The 13,445-nt window shown below is 32.7% G+C and overlaps 1 protein-coding gene across 5 annotated transcripts in view; it reads right to left on the bottom strand.

The window, feature by feature from the left end:
* Positions 1–13,445, bottom strand: part of LOC136806188 (rho guanine nucleotide exchange factor 18-like) — a 76,203-nt gene that overhangs the window by 24,868 nt on the left and 37,890 nt on the right. For all 5 annotated transcript variants that reach the window (XM_067062752.1, XM_067062758.1, XM_067062765.1 and 2 more), the window contains 18 exons: positions 10,486–10,559; positions 10,179–10,273; positions 9,633–9,701; positions 8,934–9,007; positions 7,026–7,051; positions 6,624–6,738; positions 6,456–6,508; positions 6,230–6,320; positions 5,882–5,967; positions 5,472–5,600; positions 5,076–5,193; positions 4,873–4,922; positions 4,272–4,322; positions 3,576–3,735; positions 3,331–3,419; positions 3,119–3,167; positions 2,308–2,395; positions 841–890 (listed from right to left, as the gene is read on the bottom strand). In XM_067062752.1, the coding sequence (XP_066918853.1) occupies positions 841–890; positions 2,308–2,395; positions 3,119–3,167; positions 3,331–3,419; positions 3,576–3,735; positions 4,272–4,322; positions 4,873–4,922; positions 5,076–5,193; positions 5,472–5,600; positions 5,882–5,967; positions 6,230–6,320; positions 6,456–6,508; positions 6,624–6,738; positions 7,026–7,051; positions 8,934–9,007; positions 9,633–9,701; positions 10,179–10,273; positions 10,486–10,559 (1,467 nt within the window). The remainder of the gene's footprint in view (positions 1–840; positions 891–2,307; positions 2,396–3,118; positions 3,168–3,330; positions 3,420–3,575; positions 3,736–4,271; positions 4,323–4,872; positions 4,923–5,075; positions 5,194–5,471; positions 5,601–5,881; positions 5,968–6,229; positions 6,321–6,455; positions 6,509–6,623; positions 6,739–7,025; positions 7,052–8,933; positions 9,008–9,632; positions 9,702–10,178; positions 10,274–10,485; positions 10,560–13,445) is intronic.

Here is a 13,445-nt window from a genome sequence, read left to right as displayed (position 1 = left end):
CGTATGACTTTGAAGCTCAGAAGGCTAGCAAAAATTATTTCAGATAAAAACAAAACCGCAAAACGTTTTCAGACCCAAAAGCTTGTTATACATGGTACGAGCCATCCCCACTGGGAATTATGACAGGTCCTACTTCTTAAGAAGTAGGAATTCCTTTAATATTTCACCTCGTCTACGCCTAAGTTTACACGCTCACCCGGCCTCTTGCCGACGTAGTCATAAATCGTATTCATGAACACTGCATATATCGCTCCGGCCCGCTTAGCCGTATCTGGTTCACCTCGATCCAAACCAGACCTACACCCCTAATGTCATCCCAAACTCGGCGTTATTAGCACCAACACACTTTCGAAAATATATTTCTTGTCTGCCTTCTTGCTTGCGTACCCGGCCTTTTTTTGTGTGTTTGTCCTTGTATTCTTTCTTTTTGCATTTTTAAATTTGCGAATAAAGTATTTTTATCATCATTAACAATAAAAAATCTGTCTCAATATGAAGTTTTTGGCTTGCACAGAGGTTTTTAGACGACTACAAATTGTCCATTCCATTTTTGTTTTGCACAATTAGACTTTCAAGAGAACCTTGTCCTCTGTCTTTGTTTAAAATTTCAAAAAAAATAACGATGCAATTTCGATACAAAGTCCAAAAACCTTATTATCCTTAGGCAGTATTTGACTCAAATTTTTCTAAAAAAATATCACCAGGAAATCATTGTGCAGAAAATCAGAAAAACTAATGAACCAATCCCGAGAAAAGCTGGTTTTAGACGGACGAACAGACACGGGTTAATTCATAGGAACGCCGAGGTAGATTCAAAAAGACATGCTTAAGTCAGCTTACCATCTTCTTCTGGGCAATCTTTGATATATGCTTTTAGCTTTGCCATAAATCTAAAAGAAAGAAAGTATTCATTCACATACAACCGAATCATCTAAAAGAAAATACTAAAAAAAACTACCATTAACAAGCAATAGATGACGATAAAAACGCAATCTCGCAAGTTGTGGAAAACTCTACTTAAATTTGGATCGCCAATTCTTTCCTATTATCTAGTTCATCTTCTCAATCTTTCTTACTGTACTGGTGAATGTCAACGAAAATGTTAGCAAACGATAGACTACAGTTTTTTAGAAAGGAGGCTCTGAAACAATGTGAACAATGAAAATCTTCGAAAAAGTTGTTCACTCAAAGTATCAGACTTTTTTGACTCCTCCAATATTTAAGTCGTCCACAATATGGCACAATTTGGCTTCCAGAATAGCTGATACTTCATTTATATGTGTGCGTTTCTAAGTTTATCCTTGTGGAGTTTGAAAAGGGAAAATAATTATGTGGGTGCTGTTCTTGTTGATGGATCAAAAAATTCTCTTCAAAAGATTCTTTTGAATCAAGGACACTTCTTTCTTTCGATTCAATACTTTCAAATCTTCCTTGAAGCTACGTTTTCTTTTTAATCAGAATTTTATCCTGTAAGTTGTTCCCGTTCCTGTTTTAACTTTTTTCCCCTTTTATGATTGCCCCATGGAGGAAAAAAGTTCGAGTTTTATGTAAACAATTTCAACAATTTCAATATACTTCGTAGGCTATTTATTTATAAAGCATTTTGATGCGTGGCTTCACAGTTGTAAAATGAAGAATATACTCGAAGAAGAAATCACTCTGGTATCTGACTTGTTATAGAATGGGCTTTTCCAGAAATAGTCCGTGCCCCCCCCCCCCTGTTGAGGATATCGGATATCCAGGGGGTTAACGATTTCTGTTCAAAAGTGGATATCCAGGGGTAAATATCTACAAGGAAGCGGATATCCAGGTAAAGTGTCTTTTCAAGTAAAAAATACGATATCCAGGCATAAGCATTTTTATAAGAGAGGATATCCAGGAGGGTCTTTACTAATAAAGTAAGATATCCGATTCGTATAAAGTAATATACACGTTTTTTTTTTTTTTTAAGAAACACACTTTTAATAAACATGAGGCTCAGAATGCCTAAATACTAAGAAACATCTAAGAAACATGCTGAGGCTGAGAATGAGAAAATAACATTTTTTAATTCGGTTTTTTAAACAACCTTCCAATCCAGCCTTTCATAAGGCTGATTATGTCGAAAAGTTTAGAAACATGTAAGAAACATTTAAGGCTCAAAAGGCCGATTTCTTAAGAAACATTGAGGCTGTTTGGTAAAACTAGTTTCTTAAAAAAAAACGTGTAGTAAGATATCCATTCGGTACTTCGAAAATTCAATATCCTCAACAGTGGGGTAAATTTTTTTTCTGGAAAAGCCCAATGATCATCAAATGAAATACTCACTGTCGCTGATCTTTCGAATTCTCACAAACGATTTCATAAATCTGAGCGGCATCTTTACTCGTACTGACCAAAAATATGGCTTGTTTATCTAAAAAGAGAACAAAGTGGATGATTAAAATGCGAAATAGACTCCAGTCGGAATTTTAAAATACTCTAATTGAAGAACTTCGAAGCATTCTTTAGAGGTATGATTTTGACTAGCCTATACTAGGTTTTTGGCGAGGTACTCGCTAGATTTCGACTAGCCTATACTAGGTTTTTGGCGAGGTACTCGCTAGATTTTGACTAGCCTATACTAGGTTTTTGGCGAGGTACTCGCTAGATTTTGACTTGTTGAATAAATGACTTTGTCTTCCGGACCTTACAAAAGGTAAGTAAAATTTTGAGAGCCAGAAAAGCTTCTGTTTTACTACTCACTGAGACAGAAATCCGTCTGACAATAGAGCATGTGCACAAGCGAGAAATTTAGAATTTGATTATAAGGTTGTCTCGCGCTGATTCGAGCTCGTACTAATTTGCTCGGGCTACAGAGAGATTCGTACTAATTTAATTTACAGTAATATATTAAGGATTAGAAATTGGTTTCTTCCCGACTGGGACAGAGAATTACTTCGAATTAAAGAAAGATTTTAATAATAGAAGTTTGCCTTATGGGAAGTAATTTTTGCGAAAAAAATTCGATGCATTTTCCAGGTTATTTCTTGCGGGTTTGTCTTTTTTTGGACAAATCTCTTCCATTTTCCTGGAGAGTTTTCAAAATTGTATTTCGTGGGTTCAAATTCAGAGTCAAGTAAAAAAGAGTAAAACAAACCTGTAGCGACATCTCTGACCATAAGATTACGTAATGGTAACTCTGGCGCCTAAATTAAAAAGAAACATAGCTTACAGACTAATTGTAATATTGAGTTGTTAAAGAATCAAGTTTTATCTTGAAAATATGATAGAGCGACAATTACAGTGTTTCTTGATAATATTCAACTAAGAGAACTATCCTAATTGTAAAAATAGAAATTCACCCCTTACTTTATTGTCTACTTGTAGAAGTTGAAGTTTGCCACCGCTGTTGTCTTGGAAGAAAATGATCTTGTCCGCCAGTACAATCATCCGAGTTTCTAAAAAATAGACAGAAATTAATGTAAAAATTGAGCAAATCTATGTGAAATATGAGAACTTTTCAATTCTTTCTGAGTTCTCATTTTTATAAAAACAAAAGCTTTTTCTCACTCATGATTTGCGATTTTCCACTCATGAAATTAATTTAGACTTACCGTATAATTTACTTTTGCCTCTTAATTGAGTCTTTTTATCACATTTGAGTTTACTTCTGGAACGGAATACATTTTTTGCTCTGTATATCGTTTTGGTTTGACCAGTTTTGATTTCGACAACGTTTTTATGGTCCAGATTCTTTCGCAGATTGTTCAATTCCTTGAAATGGAAAAAGGTTGAATAACTTTTAATAACTTTAGGATGTAGCAAGAAAATCGATTTTTCCATTTTGAAAAAAGAAATGACATTACGAGGAGCTTTAAAAAGAGTACTTGAAATTTTACTAAAAAATTGTGCTGATAACGTCATCACAAAGTTCACGCACAACTACCGCTGACCAGTTAAAAATATCCTTTACTAAAAGTTTAACAAATAAAGATTTTTCCAATGTTTAGATTTTCTGGAAGCTATGAAAAAATGCTCCTCTTTGGGAAAGTCTTCCTTTTCTTCTTCATCAATTTTATTCATTAAAATTTTCAAGTTTTTTTAGACCAAGGAATGGATAATCTAGCAGAAATGTTTAAAATATTAGTTTTGTCTAGATCAGATTTCGTACAAAGTGAATGTGAAAGTTCAGACGCTAGAGTCCTTAAGTAGATCGTTATAGTGTTGAATTCGTCTAGGCCAGGATGCTTGTAATGTTAGTAATCTAGCATGGGACTGTATTTCGTGTATAATGTCAAATGTCTACAGACCTTTTGTTGTTCGTAATCATTGACTGCATCGTCTACTGCCACAAGAACTTCCTGTAAACAGAAAAAAATAAGGGAAGTCGAGACAAAGATTGACAAACAATGTTCAAAGAACTGGCTACATATTTAGGATGTTAAGATAAAACACTGATAAATTCCAAATCACAACTTAGTTAAGACGTGTTTTGCAGCGCACTTCAAAAAATGGTGGAAACTCAAAGAAGCATCAAAATGCGCTAAATATGAACAGAAATCGCGACAAAAACACCCAAGATCCACCAATGGAAGCTGCAAACACAACTGCAACATGCACCCTTGTTACGTGTATTGATGACAAAGATCAAAATCGACTCAAATGCCGTAGCTGTCAACATATGGTGCATTACAAGTGGACACAATTGCCACTTTACCAACTGTAAGTCTTCGCTAATTCGTACTAGTAATCGTATGATTTGGAGTGCAATTAACGATTAATCACAAGTAACAAAGGAGAAAAATAGTACTTTGCACTCCAAACCATACGATTACTGGTACTAATAATGTATACAGGTCAAAATTGAGGATCTTAAAAATTAAGTTGAGTAGTTATTTAAGAGTTACTTACTTTGACTAAACTTAACGACGTTTTCAGCATTTCATAATCTGGTTTGGATTCTAACAAGAAAGAAAAACAAAATAAGCACATCAGAGGAAAAAAGATGGAAACAGAAAAATAAAACAGGTCTTTTTCGATTCTTATCGAATAAAAGTACCAGCTTAAGACTATTTTAAAAGAGAGTAACAAGTAATTCAGAAGACAGGTCTTACCTTTTGTTGCCTTTATTATTGCCTCGATGAGGAGAGGATATTTTGTCATTCGTATCGTAACATAGGTAATACATTCTGGTAGTGTTAGGCGCCTTGATCGTTCCATTAATAAACATTTCTGGAGCAAAAAAATATAGAGGTGATGAGATTAAGTAACAAACATTATGTAAAGGAACTTAAGTGAATTGATACTGTAAAAAAAGCCTTATCTGGACTGGAAAAGTTAGAATACAAACTATCTAGGAAAAATCATAGCGCCAGACACCAAAAAAAATGATAGAAAAAATTATTTCAATATTTTGTGTATTTTTTTTAGGTTTACGTTAAACTATTTGTTAAAACTGGTTTTGTTCAGAAAAGAGCCTTTAGAATTTATTTTTAAATAGTAATGAGTACCTTCATGACTTTAGAAACATTATTTTTATCCAACTTCATTATCTCCTTATATTTTGCAACAGCTTCTAGATGTTTACTACAAAAAGTGCCGTAAGCATATTTGAGGCGTTCTCCTTTCTCACCACCAAACTAAAAAAGGGTAAAGTGAATTAAAATAAATCATTATCAGTGTGAAAAAGCTTAGGGTGTTTTTATTAAATTGATCATCAAAAAGATTACTCACTTCCTCAGTAAAGAATCATATATCTGTGTTTATGAACAAAGCAGAAGGCGAAGAGGTGAAGAGGTGTAAAGAAGACTTTGTTAAATCTTTACTTCACAAAGGAGTTAAGGCAAGGTTGGTATTCTGAAGTTAAAAATGTAAGTCTTCGTTTAAAAGGTCTGCTGTTGTTATTGCCAAAGTCACTTACAAACTCTAGCAGAATATCGCCAATGCTTTCAATACAATAATTTTGGCTTTCCTCTTGTCGTTGCTTCATTGCTTTTAAGAATCCGCCTAAATTGGAAAGAAGCACATTTTAAAATATCCCTATAATTATGTGAATAGACTTAAATGAATCACACAATCAGTAATTAGAATATAATTAGTTTAATCTAAATTACTACTAGACGTTAGAAAATCACTGCCTTGATTAAGATTCGAGATCACAGGTTAAAAATAAGGAGTGTGTAAGGTACAATATTTCTAGTACAAACATCTTTCCAAAAAAGCAGAAAAAAAACAAAAATAAGGAAATAATATTATATTCTATGCATACCATTGAGGTCTATTAATTCCTCTAATTCTGGAAAAATTGTATGTATAGTTCTGTCATCAAAATTCAAAGAGACCAAAGCATTCATGTAGATCTAAAATTAAATAACAACAAGGATTTATTTAAATTTGTTTTGTTTGTTGGTATTGTTGTTAACTAAGAAATTTTTCTTAAAAAATGATTGTTGAATAAATTAAAAAATATGAATCACATAAAGTTCTTCAATTACCTTTTTCATAACGTTAAGTGTCCGTACATATTGTGCTTCAGTCTGTATCAGTTCTAAAAATATAAAATAAAATGTAAGTTCAGAGAAGCTAAAAACCCAAATGGAAATATTTCTAACAAAAAAAAACAAGGGCTTACTTTCGAAAACTAAATCATGGTGTTGTCTTACCATAAATTACATCTTGCCGCTTAATATCTTTAGCATGCATTTTACGTTGGACTTTTTTATCAACGAGTTCACTCCATGTTTCAGGAACGTCCTCGGCATCCAAATCTGAATCATACTGTAAAAAAAAAAATAATAAAAGATAGGAATAAACAGCTGTTGTTGCAGTTATGGCAATTCAGGGTAGTCAGGCATTGAAATAAGGGATAGAAAGTGCATTGCAATTTTTTAGTAAGTATGATTTTGCATCCTAAAATGGATCAATTTTCAATTTTTAACTTGTAAAAGTAATCCAAAAATGCATTGCAATTTGCGAAATGCAATACGCTAATTCGATCCCTAGTAGTACTGGTATATTTACCAAGAAATTTAATAAGAAATTTATAATCAAAATACATAACTTACTTCAGAATCATTAAAGTGATTGTAAGCTGAAAATACGAAAAGAATTCAACAAATTAAAGGGGAAGTTAAGTGATTTTTAAGGTATATGTTTTTCCAATGAAAACCAATCCTAACATCATAGAATTCAAGAAAATTTTAACTTCAATGTCTAAACATCAATATATCTTTCATAAACACATACTCTTTTAGATGCAAAAACCGGTGTTTAAAAGACCCCCTTTTTGTTTAAAATTTCTTCTAATCTCTCTTTTGCGTGACGTCATTTGCTCCAGAAAGAATCTTTTTTAAACGACTTTGTAGTAGAAAAGAGCTGTATCATAACTGATCAAAACTTTTTTCAACCCCTGATTTTTTCAATATTTCGTTACTTGATGTTTTCTACGGTCTAACCATACTAGAATCCAAAAACCTTGTTTTTTTAAAATAGAAATTCAATGGTAGCCACAATATCTAGGTATGTGAAAGAATCTTTGTGTTTTCAGAAAGGTCCAGTAAGCTTCGTAAGTTTTGGACTTCTTTCCATGTGAAGAGGCTGTAAGTAAAGTTATAGTTATGAAACACGAAAGACAAGAGATATAAAAATTGTATTTAGACCATTCCTCGCTCTTTAAAGAGAAAAATGTTGTTAAATAATTCCTATTTCATGACAAGTCAACGTTAGTGAGTTAATGCTAACGTACGTTGTGCGCCCTATATCTAAAGTCTAGAACTTGTTTTTACCAGTAGGTTTTTCTAAAAGCTAGCTAATCCAGTGGGAAATTGAAGTCTGAAAGCAACTGGGTTAAATGTATATTTTTCTAAATTCTAGGAGAAGTAAAGGAAGGAGAATCTTCTAGGGAACTTTTGAATCTCGCACAGTAAAGTCAAAGTCAAAATAATGTTAATTCTTTTTTTTCTCGATGGAATCATTTTCAGCCACAAAATTCAAGTGGAATTAGCGATTTACCCAATGGGGATGAGGACTATTCGTGGACACATTTTCCTCTGGAGAGCCGAAGCTTTTTCCGCATATTCAAATCTAGCATTTACGGTTGCTTCATCAAATTAAAATTATCACAAAAGGTCAAGGACTTACTAATCTTGTAGCTAGAAAGAATGAGAAAGTATAGGATCGAAGAAACGTGAAGAAATCTTGAAAAAAACGAATAAATGTCTAGCCATGTCTAGCAGAATCTCTTTACAAAACACTGTTTATCAGTACAGATTTTATTTAAAAGAAAAATTTCTGTTCGTCTTTTGGAGCAAATTACGTCAGAACAGATGCTCGTGCCATTCCTCTTTAAAAAACGCGTTCTCTTTAAAAACTCACTTTTATTGCAAAAAAGAGGGAGCTATATGTCGTAGAAAAAAGTGTTTCGAACGAATAAAAAGTAACCTGAGGCACATGATATTGTCATATAATGATGATAACAGCAAAAAATGGGTACCCTAGAAATTACTTAACTTCCCCTTTAAGAAAAGAATTACAATTTGGCTACCTTATTGGAACTAATTGTCGCGGGAATTAATTTTCGCGTTTTTCTCGTTTTTTTTTGGCAAAACCACAAAAATTTGAACTCGCGAAATACAATTTTTTCCAATTTCATCGAAAAATTCGAAAAATCCCTAGGAAAATGAAAGAAATTAATTTGTCCAAAAAAGGGCAAAACCGCAAAAATTAAAACCCACGAAATGCATTTTTTCTGATTTTTCTTTTCGACTGTGAATACCAGTTCCCGTGAAAAACAGTTCCAAAGGTATATGTGTTTCAAAACAAAAATAGAAGAATTTCTGTCTGAATAAGATCTTTAGAGAGTGACATGAATGTATGATGCTTTTTGACATTATCAAAATTCACTAGGACAGAGTGAAGTGTGCATTTACATTCTATTTGTTTTTAAAGAATTTGAAGAGAGTTAGGCCACTTACCATTATAGTCTGTGTCATCTCCTTCAAGAGTCATTCCAAGAGAATCAAGGGATGTCCTGGAAGAGGACAGGTTCCTGTAATACAAAAATTGAGTAGAAACGTTTGAAAAATGAGTAATCATGAAGATAGATTAAAATAATAATGTGTAGTGGTGGAGGCTGCAATTCAGGATCCATAGAATAATTTTTAAATACTTACAATGAAATGCTACTTTGTCTATTAAACCTTTTGCGTAAAAAATTTGATGGTACAGCACCATCATAACTAAATGATAATGCTCTTGCCCTTTTCATTTTGCAAAAGAAAAACTCTTCAACTTTGTAAAATAATGTATTTGCTATGTGAGCTCAAGGAGAAAAAATTGAAAAATTTATACAGAGATCACCACCTCAAAAGATGTTTTTGTTTAACTGATGGAGAACAAACAATTTTTGTTTTTTAGGTTAGTTAAAATTACATAGCTTTAAAGCTCTTTAGTTTTAAGAAATAATTAGCAGACTACAAAACTTTCTCAAAAAAGACCCCATAGTTTAATAAGCAAACATTGAATTATTTCAAAAGATAACAAAATTATGAAATAATCAACTCTCAAAAGATTTTTGAAATTCTTTCTAATGAGATCAAAAACCAGTTTCAAAATGGGTTTCCTTGGGGTTAAACATAAACATACGCTTTGTAAATAAAACAAGAAATGGTTACTTTGATTGCTGCATACTGTAAGAGTCATAATCAGAGCTTGGCTCACTCATGTGGTCCAATGTTAATGGTCTAAAAGAAGAAGTGGGAATAATATTAAAGATTTTTTTCAATACACCTTTTAGACTGTAGCCACCAATGCTACTGTCCAATGCTTTTGTCCATTTTACCACCCTAAAACCGTCCCAGCCTTTTTTTCGCACCTAACGACAATAGAAAAAAGTGTAAAAAAAGGATTGGATCGAGTTAAGGGTGGTAAATTAAATAATAAAGTGGCATGCGCCAGACTGCGTGACTATGGTCAAAAAGGTGTTTTGGACTGCAATTTCTTATTTTGATTTAAGTGCAGATATCTAGACAAACTCTACACCAAGGTTTTATATTAGAGCAGGCTATCAATCAAGTACAACTTTCTTCAAATTTAAAAATCCTAATGCAAACCTGGAGCAGAATAAAAACTTTTCTAGCACTTGTCTAGGAGACAGTTTTCATATTTTTTTAAGTTAAGTCAGCAGGGGAGTTGTTTAGAATCACTATAATAATACAAACCTTCTGGTGATGACCGGAGACCTTTGACTTTGACGATTTCCACGGTTAACACTGCTTGTGGTGGGGACTCCTCTTATGAAACTGTCCGTAGACCCCTGATCATAACAAAATGATAAGAAGGTTTATGGCTTCCATAATTATCAAATTATTACTTGACAAAATATATACTGCTTATTCCAAGGAACTCTTTGCCATCAATGATTTTCTTTCATAAAGGGTTGATTTAGTGAGTGATGATTGTGTTTTTAAATATCATAGTAAGAAATAATGAAAGTTCAGTTACTAAAAATTACAAAATGAGCCCCACCTTATTAAAGTTCCTGAATGAATTGCCTCTTTTTGCCAAGAAACTCGCAGTTTTACCATCGATTTTGTTGGAAGCTACAAAGATAAAAATGAAAAGAACATAACAGGAGATAATCATGAAAAATCAAACCATTCTGACATATTAAATTTTCTTTGCAAGTATGACCACATTTAAAAGAGTGATGCCTTATCATTTATCAATATCTTTTCTTTCTGGTTCTGGCTAACAGAATTGAGCTATTAACAAACTTTCTTTGAATAAAAAAGGGTATTCAAGTGGCTTCAGAGTGCATCTCTAAAGAGTAAATCTATTTGTCTGAGATATTAGTCTTGTTATGATAATGAGCTTTTAAAAACACTGAAAATGAGAAATAAAAAGTAATACTGACAGCAGTAGCTTTCATAATGGGCAACCTCGTCCATCAAAATAAAGTAACAATTTCAAGAGTTCAACATTTTTTGTTGAGAGACACACAACAACTATACAAACTTTCTACCAAAAACTGACAGCATTTTGAATTTTTCTTCTAGATCTAGTTTGGTTGACACATAATATCAAATGACATAAACACTTTATTTACTTATCATAAGTCAACAAATACAAAATTTTAAAGGCAAGATATTTTGCCAAAGTAGAAGCTATCTTACAAAATCTTTTCCAATTAAAAAAGGCAATTTGAATAAAAAAAATGCTAGAAACAAAGTAAAATGAAAGATATACCAGTGATGAGTTTTAAATGATTTATCTGTTCACATTTTTATGTACCTTTCTGATTGAAGTAACTTGTTTACTTTAGTAACATAATCTTTTTGTCGATTATCAGAATCAACACTTTTATTTAAAAAATGATTCCATTATGATATTATTGATAGCAGCTGACATTAGCAAAAAATATAAGATCAGCCATTGCTCGACTTCAATTTTATCAAATATCCACTCTAAGGCGAGTCTAGAGTGCGAATCCTCTCTTTCTAAATAGAGAGCCTGACTTAAAATCACTTTAATAAGCTAGGCAAGGAGAAAAGGGCCTTAAAAGGGAGGGGCAAGAAATAAGGATGTTGTAGGATCTAAAGAGTAAAAATGCAATATTAATATTTCAAGAAGATACTATCTAAAGCTTTTCATTTTGCATCTTTTTCCATTTCTGACTCATGTATAAATTTGCCAGCTTTATTGCAAATTTGATTTTCATTCAGAAAGAGCAAAGGTAGGAAGATTTTGTAAATATGTGGATAACATAAGGATTGATTTATAGAAGGAGGGGTTGAGACCCCTCTGAAAGTACTATGAACAATAGACTACAGAAAAACTTGTTGAAATCGTAGTACTACTTCGAAAATCCTATGCACAAGAAAGAAGCTCAACCAAACTCTAAAATCAAATCAAACCCTAAATTGTATTACTCATATGCAAATCGCTTCTCCTAATCTAAACCAAAAGTTTGACCCTTAATTGATCCAGACACTAACAAATTGACAAAATCAATACAATCAAGTCTGCTTTTTTGTCAAAAATTCTTGAGGGATAGGCATTTTTAAAGTTTGGGGCGGGGTGCCAAGAAGGGGGTTCATTTAAGAAGGGGGTCAGATCCCTTTCTGCACTATGTATATCCCCAGTTTACAAGAAAGGAAATTGAGGACTTGCTGAAAACTTTAGACCTGTTGCCCTTACATCTCACATTTCAAAGGTCTTTAGATGGTACAAGCCAAGATACAGATACTTTAGTAAAGCTTTTGATAGAGTAGACCATTCCATTTTATGCACAAACTTCAAAAAAATGGCATAAACTGTAAACTCCTCGAATAGATCAGATCTTTTTTAACTCATCGAGCCCACAAAGTTTCAGTAAACTCAACCTTGTCCTCAGAAACAAAGGTTATTTCAGATGTGCCACAAGGATCTGTGCTGGGACTGCTATTGTTTCCAATCATGATTCAAGAAATTGATAACAACATTTTCCATTCTATTCTAAAAATTTCTATCCTATCGTTTGCAGACGACACCTGACTGATAAAAAAATATCCAAACCAGAGGATGTTTGTCATCTACAGAATGATCTACACACTTTCTATCAATGGAAAGACTAAACTCTATCATGTGGACAGGCTCTAAACTTCATCGTATGCGACAATATTGTTGATTGAAATTTAAAAGTTTTTTCAATGGAGTGACTTAAGGAAGCCACTGCGAGAAGAAGAGACACTTTTTGTTTTTATTGCAGATATCAATATAAACATAACATCAGGGCTGCAAGTAAGCGTGGGTCATTGGTCAATGTCTGACTGAAAAAGCCATTTGACCGACTGAAAATCTTTTGTGTCGGTCATGAAGAATAAACCATTAACTTGAGAGTTGAAAATAAATCTCTTACACTCCTGTCTCTTACTTAGCCTATTCTTTTAATAGTCACTTTCTTTGTAGCTTTCAAGAATGTTTCTAAAGTTTACTTTAATTGACTGCGTTCTTGGTAATTTTATTAACGGTTGTTTCTAAGGTTGTTTCACTTTTTTATTGACTGGTTTTCTCCGTAACTTTCAAGAGTGTTTCTCAGATAACTTTTATCAACTCGCTTTCTTCGTAACTTTTAAAGGGTTTTTTTTAAATCTTTTTTATCAACTTGCTTTCTTCGTAATTTTCTTTCTTTCTAAGATCACTTTTATCAACTTGCTTTCTTCGTAAATTTCAAGGGTGTTTCAAAGTTAACTTTTATTGACGCACTTTCTTTGTAACTTTCAAGAGTGTTTCTAAGATCACTTTTATCGACTTGCTGACTTCATAACTTTCAATAGTGTTTCTAAGTTAACTTTTATTGACTCACTTTCTTCATAACCAGTCATAACTTTCAAGAATGTTTCTAAGTTAACTTTTATTGACTTGCTTTCTTCATAACCAGTCATAACTTTCAAGAATGTTTCTAAGTTAACTTTTATCAACTCGCTTTCTTCATCACTTTCAAGAGT

The sequence above is a fragment of the Clytia hemisphaerica genome, unplaced genomic scaffold (assembly GCF_902728285.1).
Source record: "Clytia hemisphaerica strain Z4C2 unplaced genomic scaffold, Clytia hemisphaerica genome assembly, whole genome shotgun sequence".
Taxonomy (NCBI): domain Eukaryota; kingdom Metazoa; phylum Cnidaria; class Hydrozoa; order Leptothecata; family Clytiidae; genus Clytia; species Clytia hemisphaerica.
Note: the sequence above shows the minus strand (reverse complement) of the source record. Positions and strands in the feature narration are given on the sequence as shown.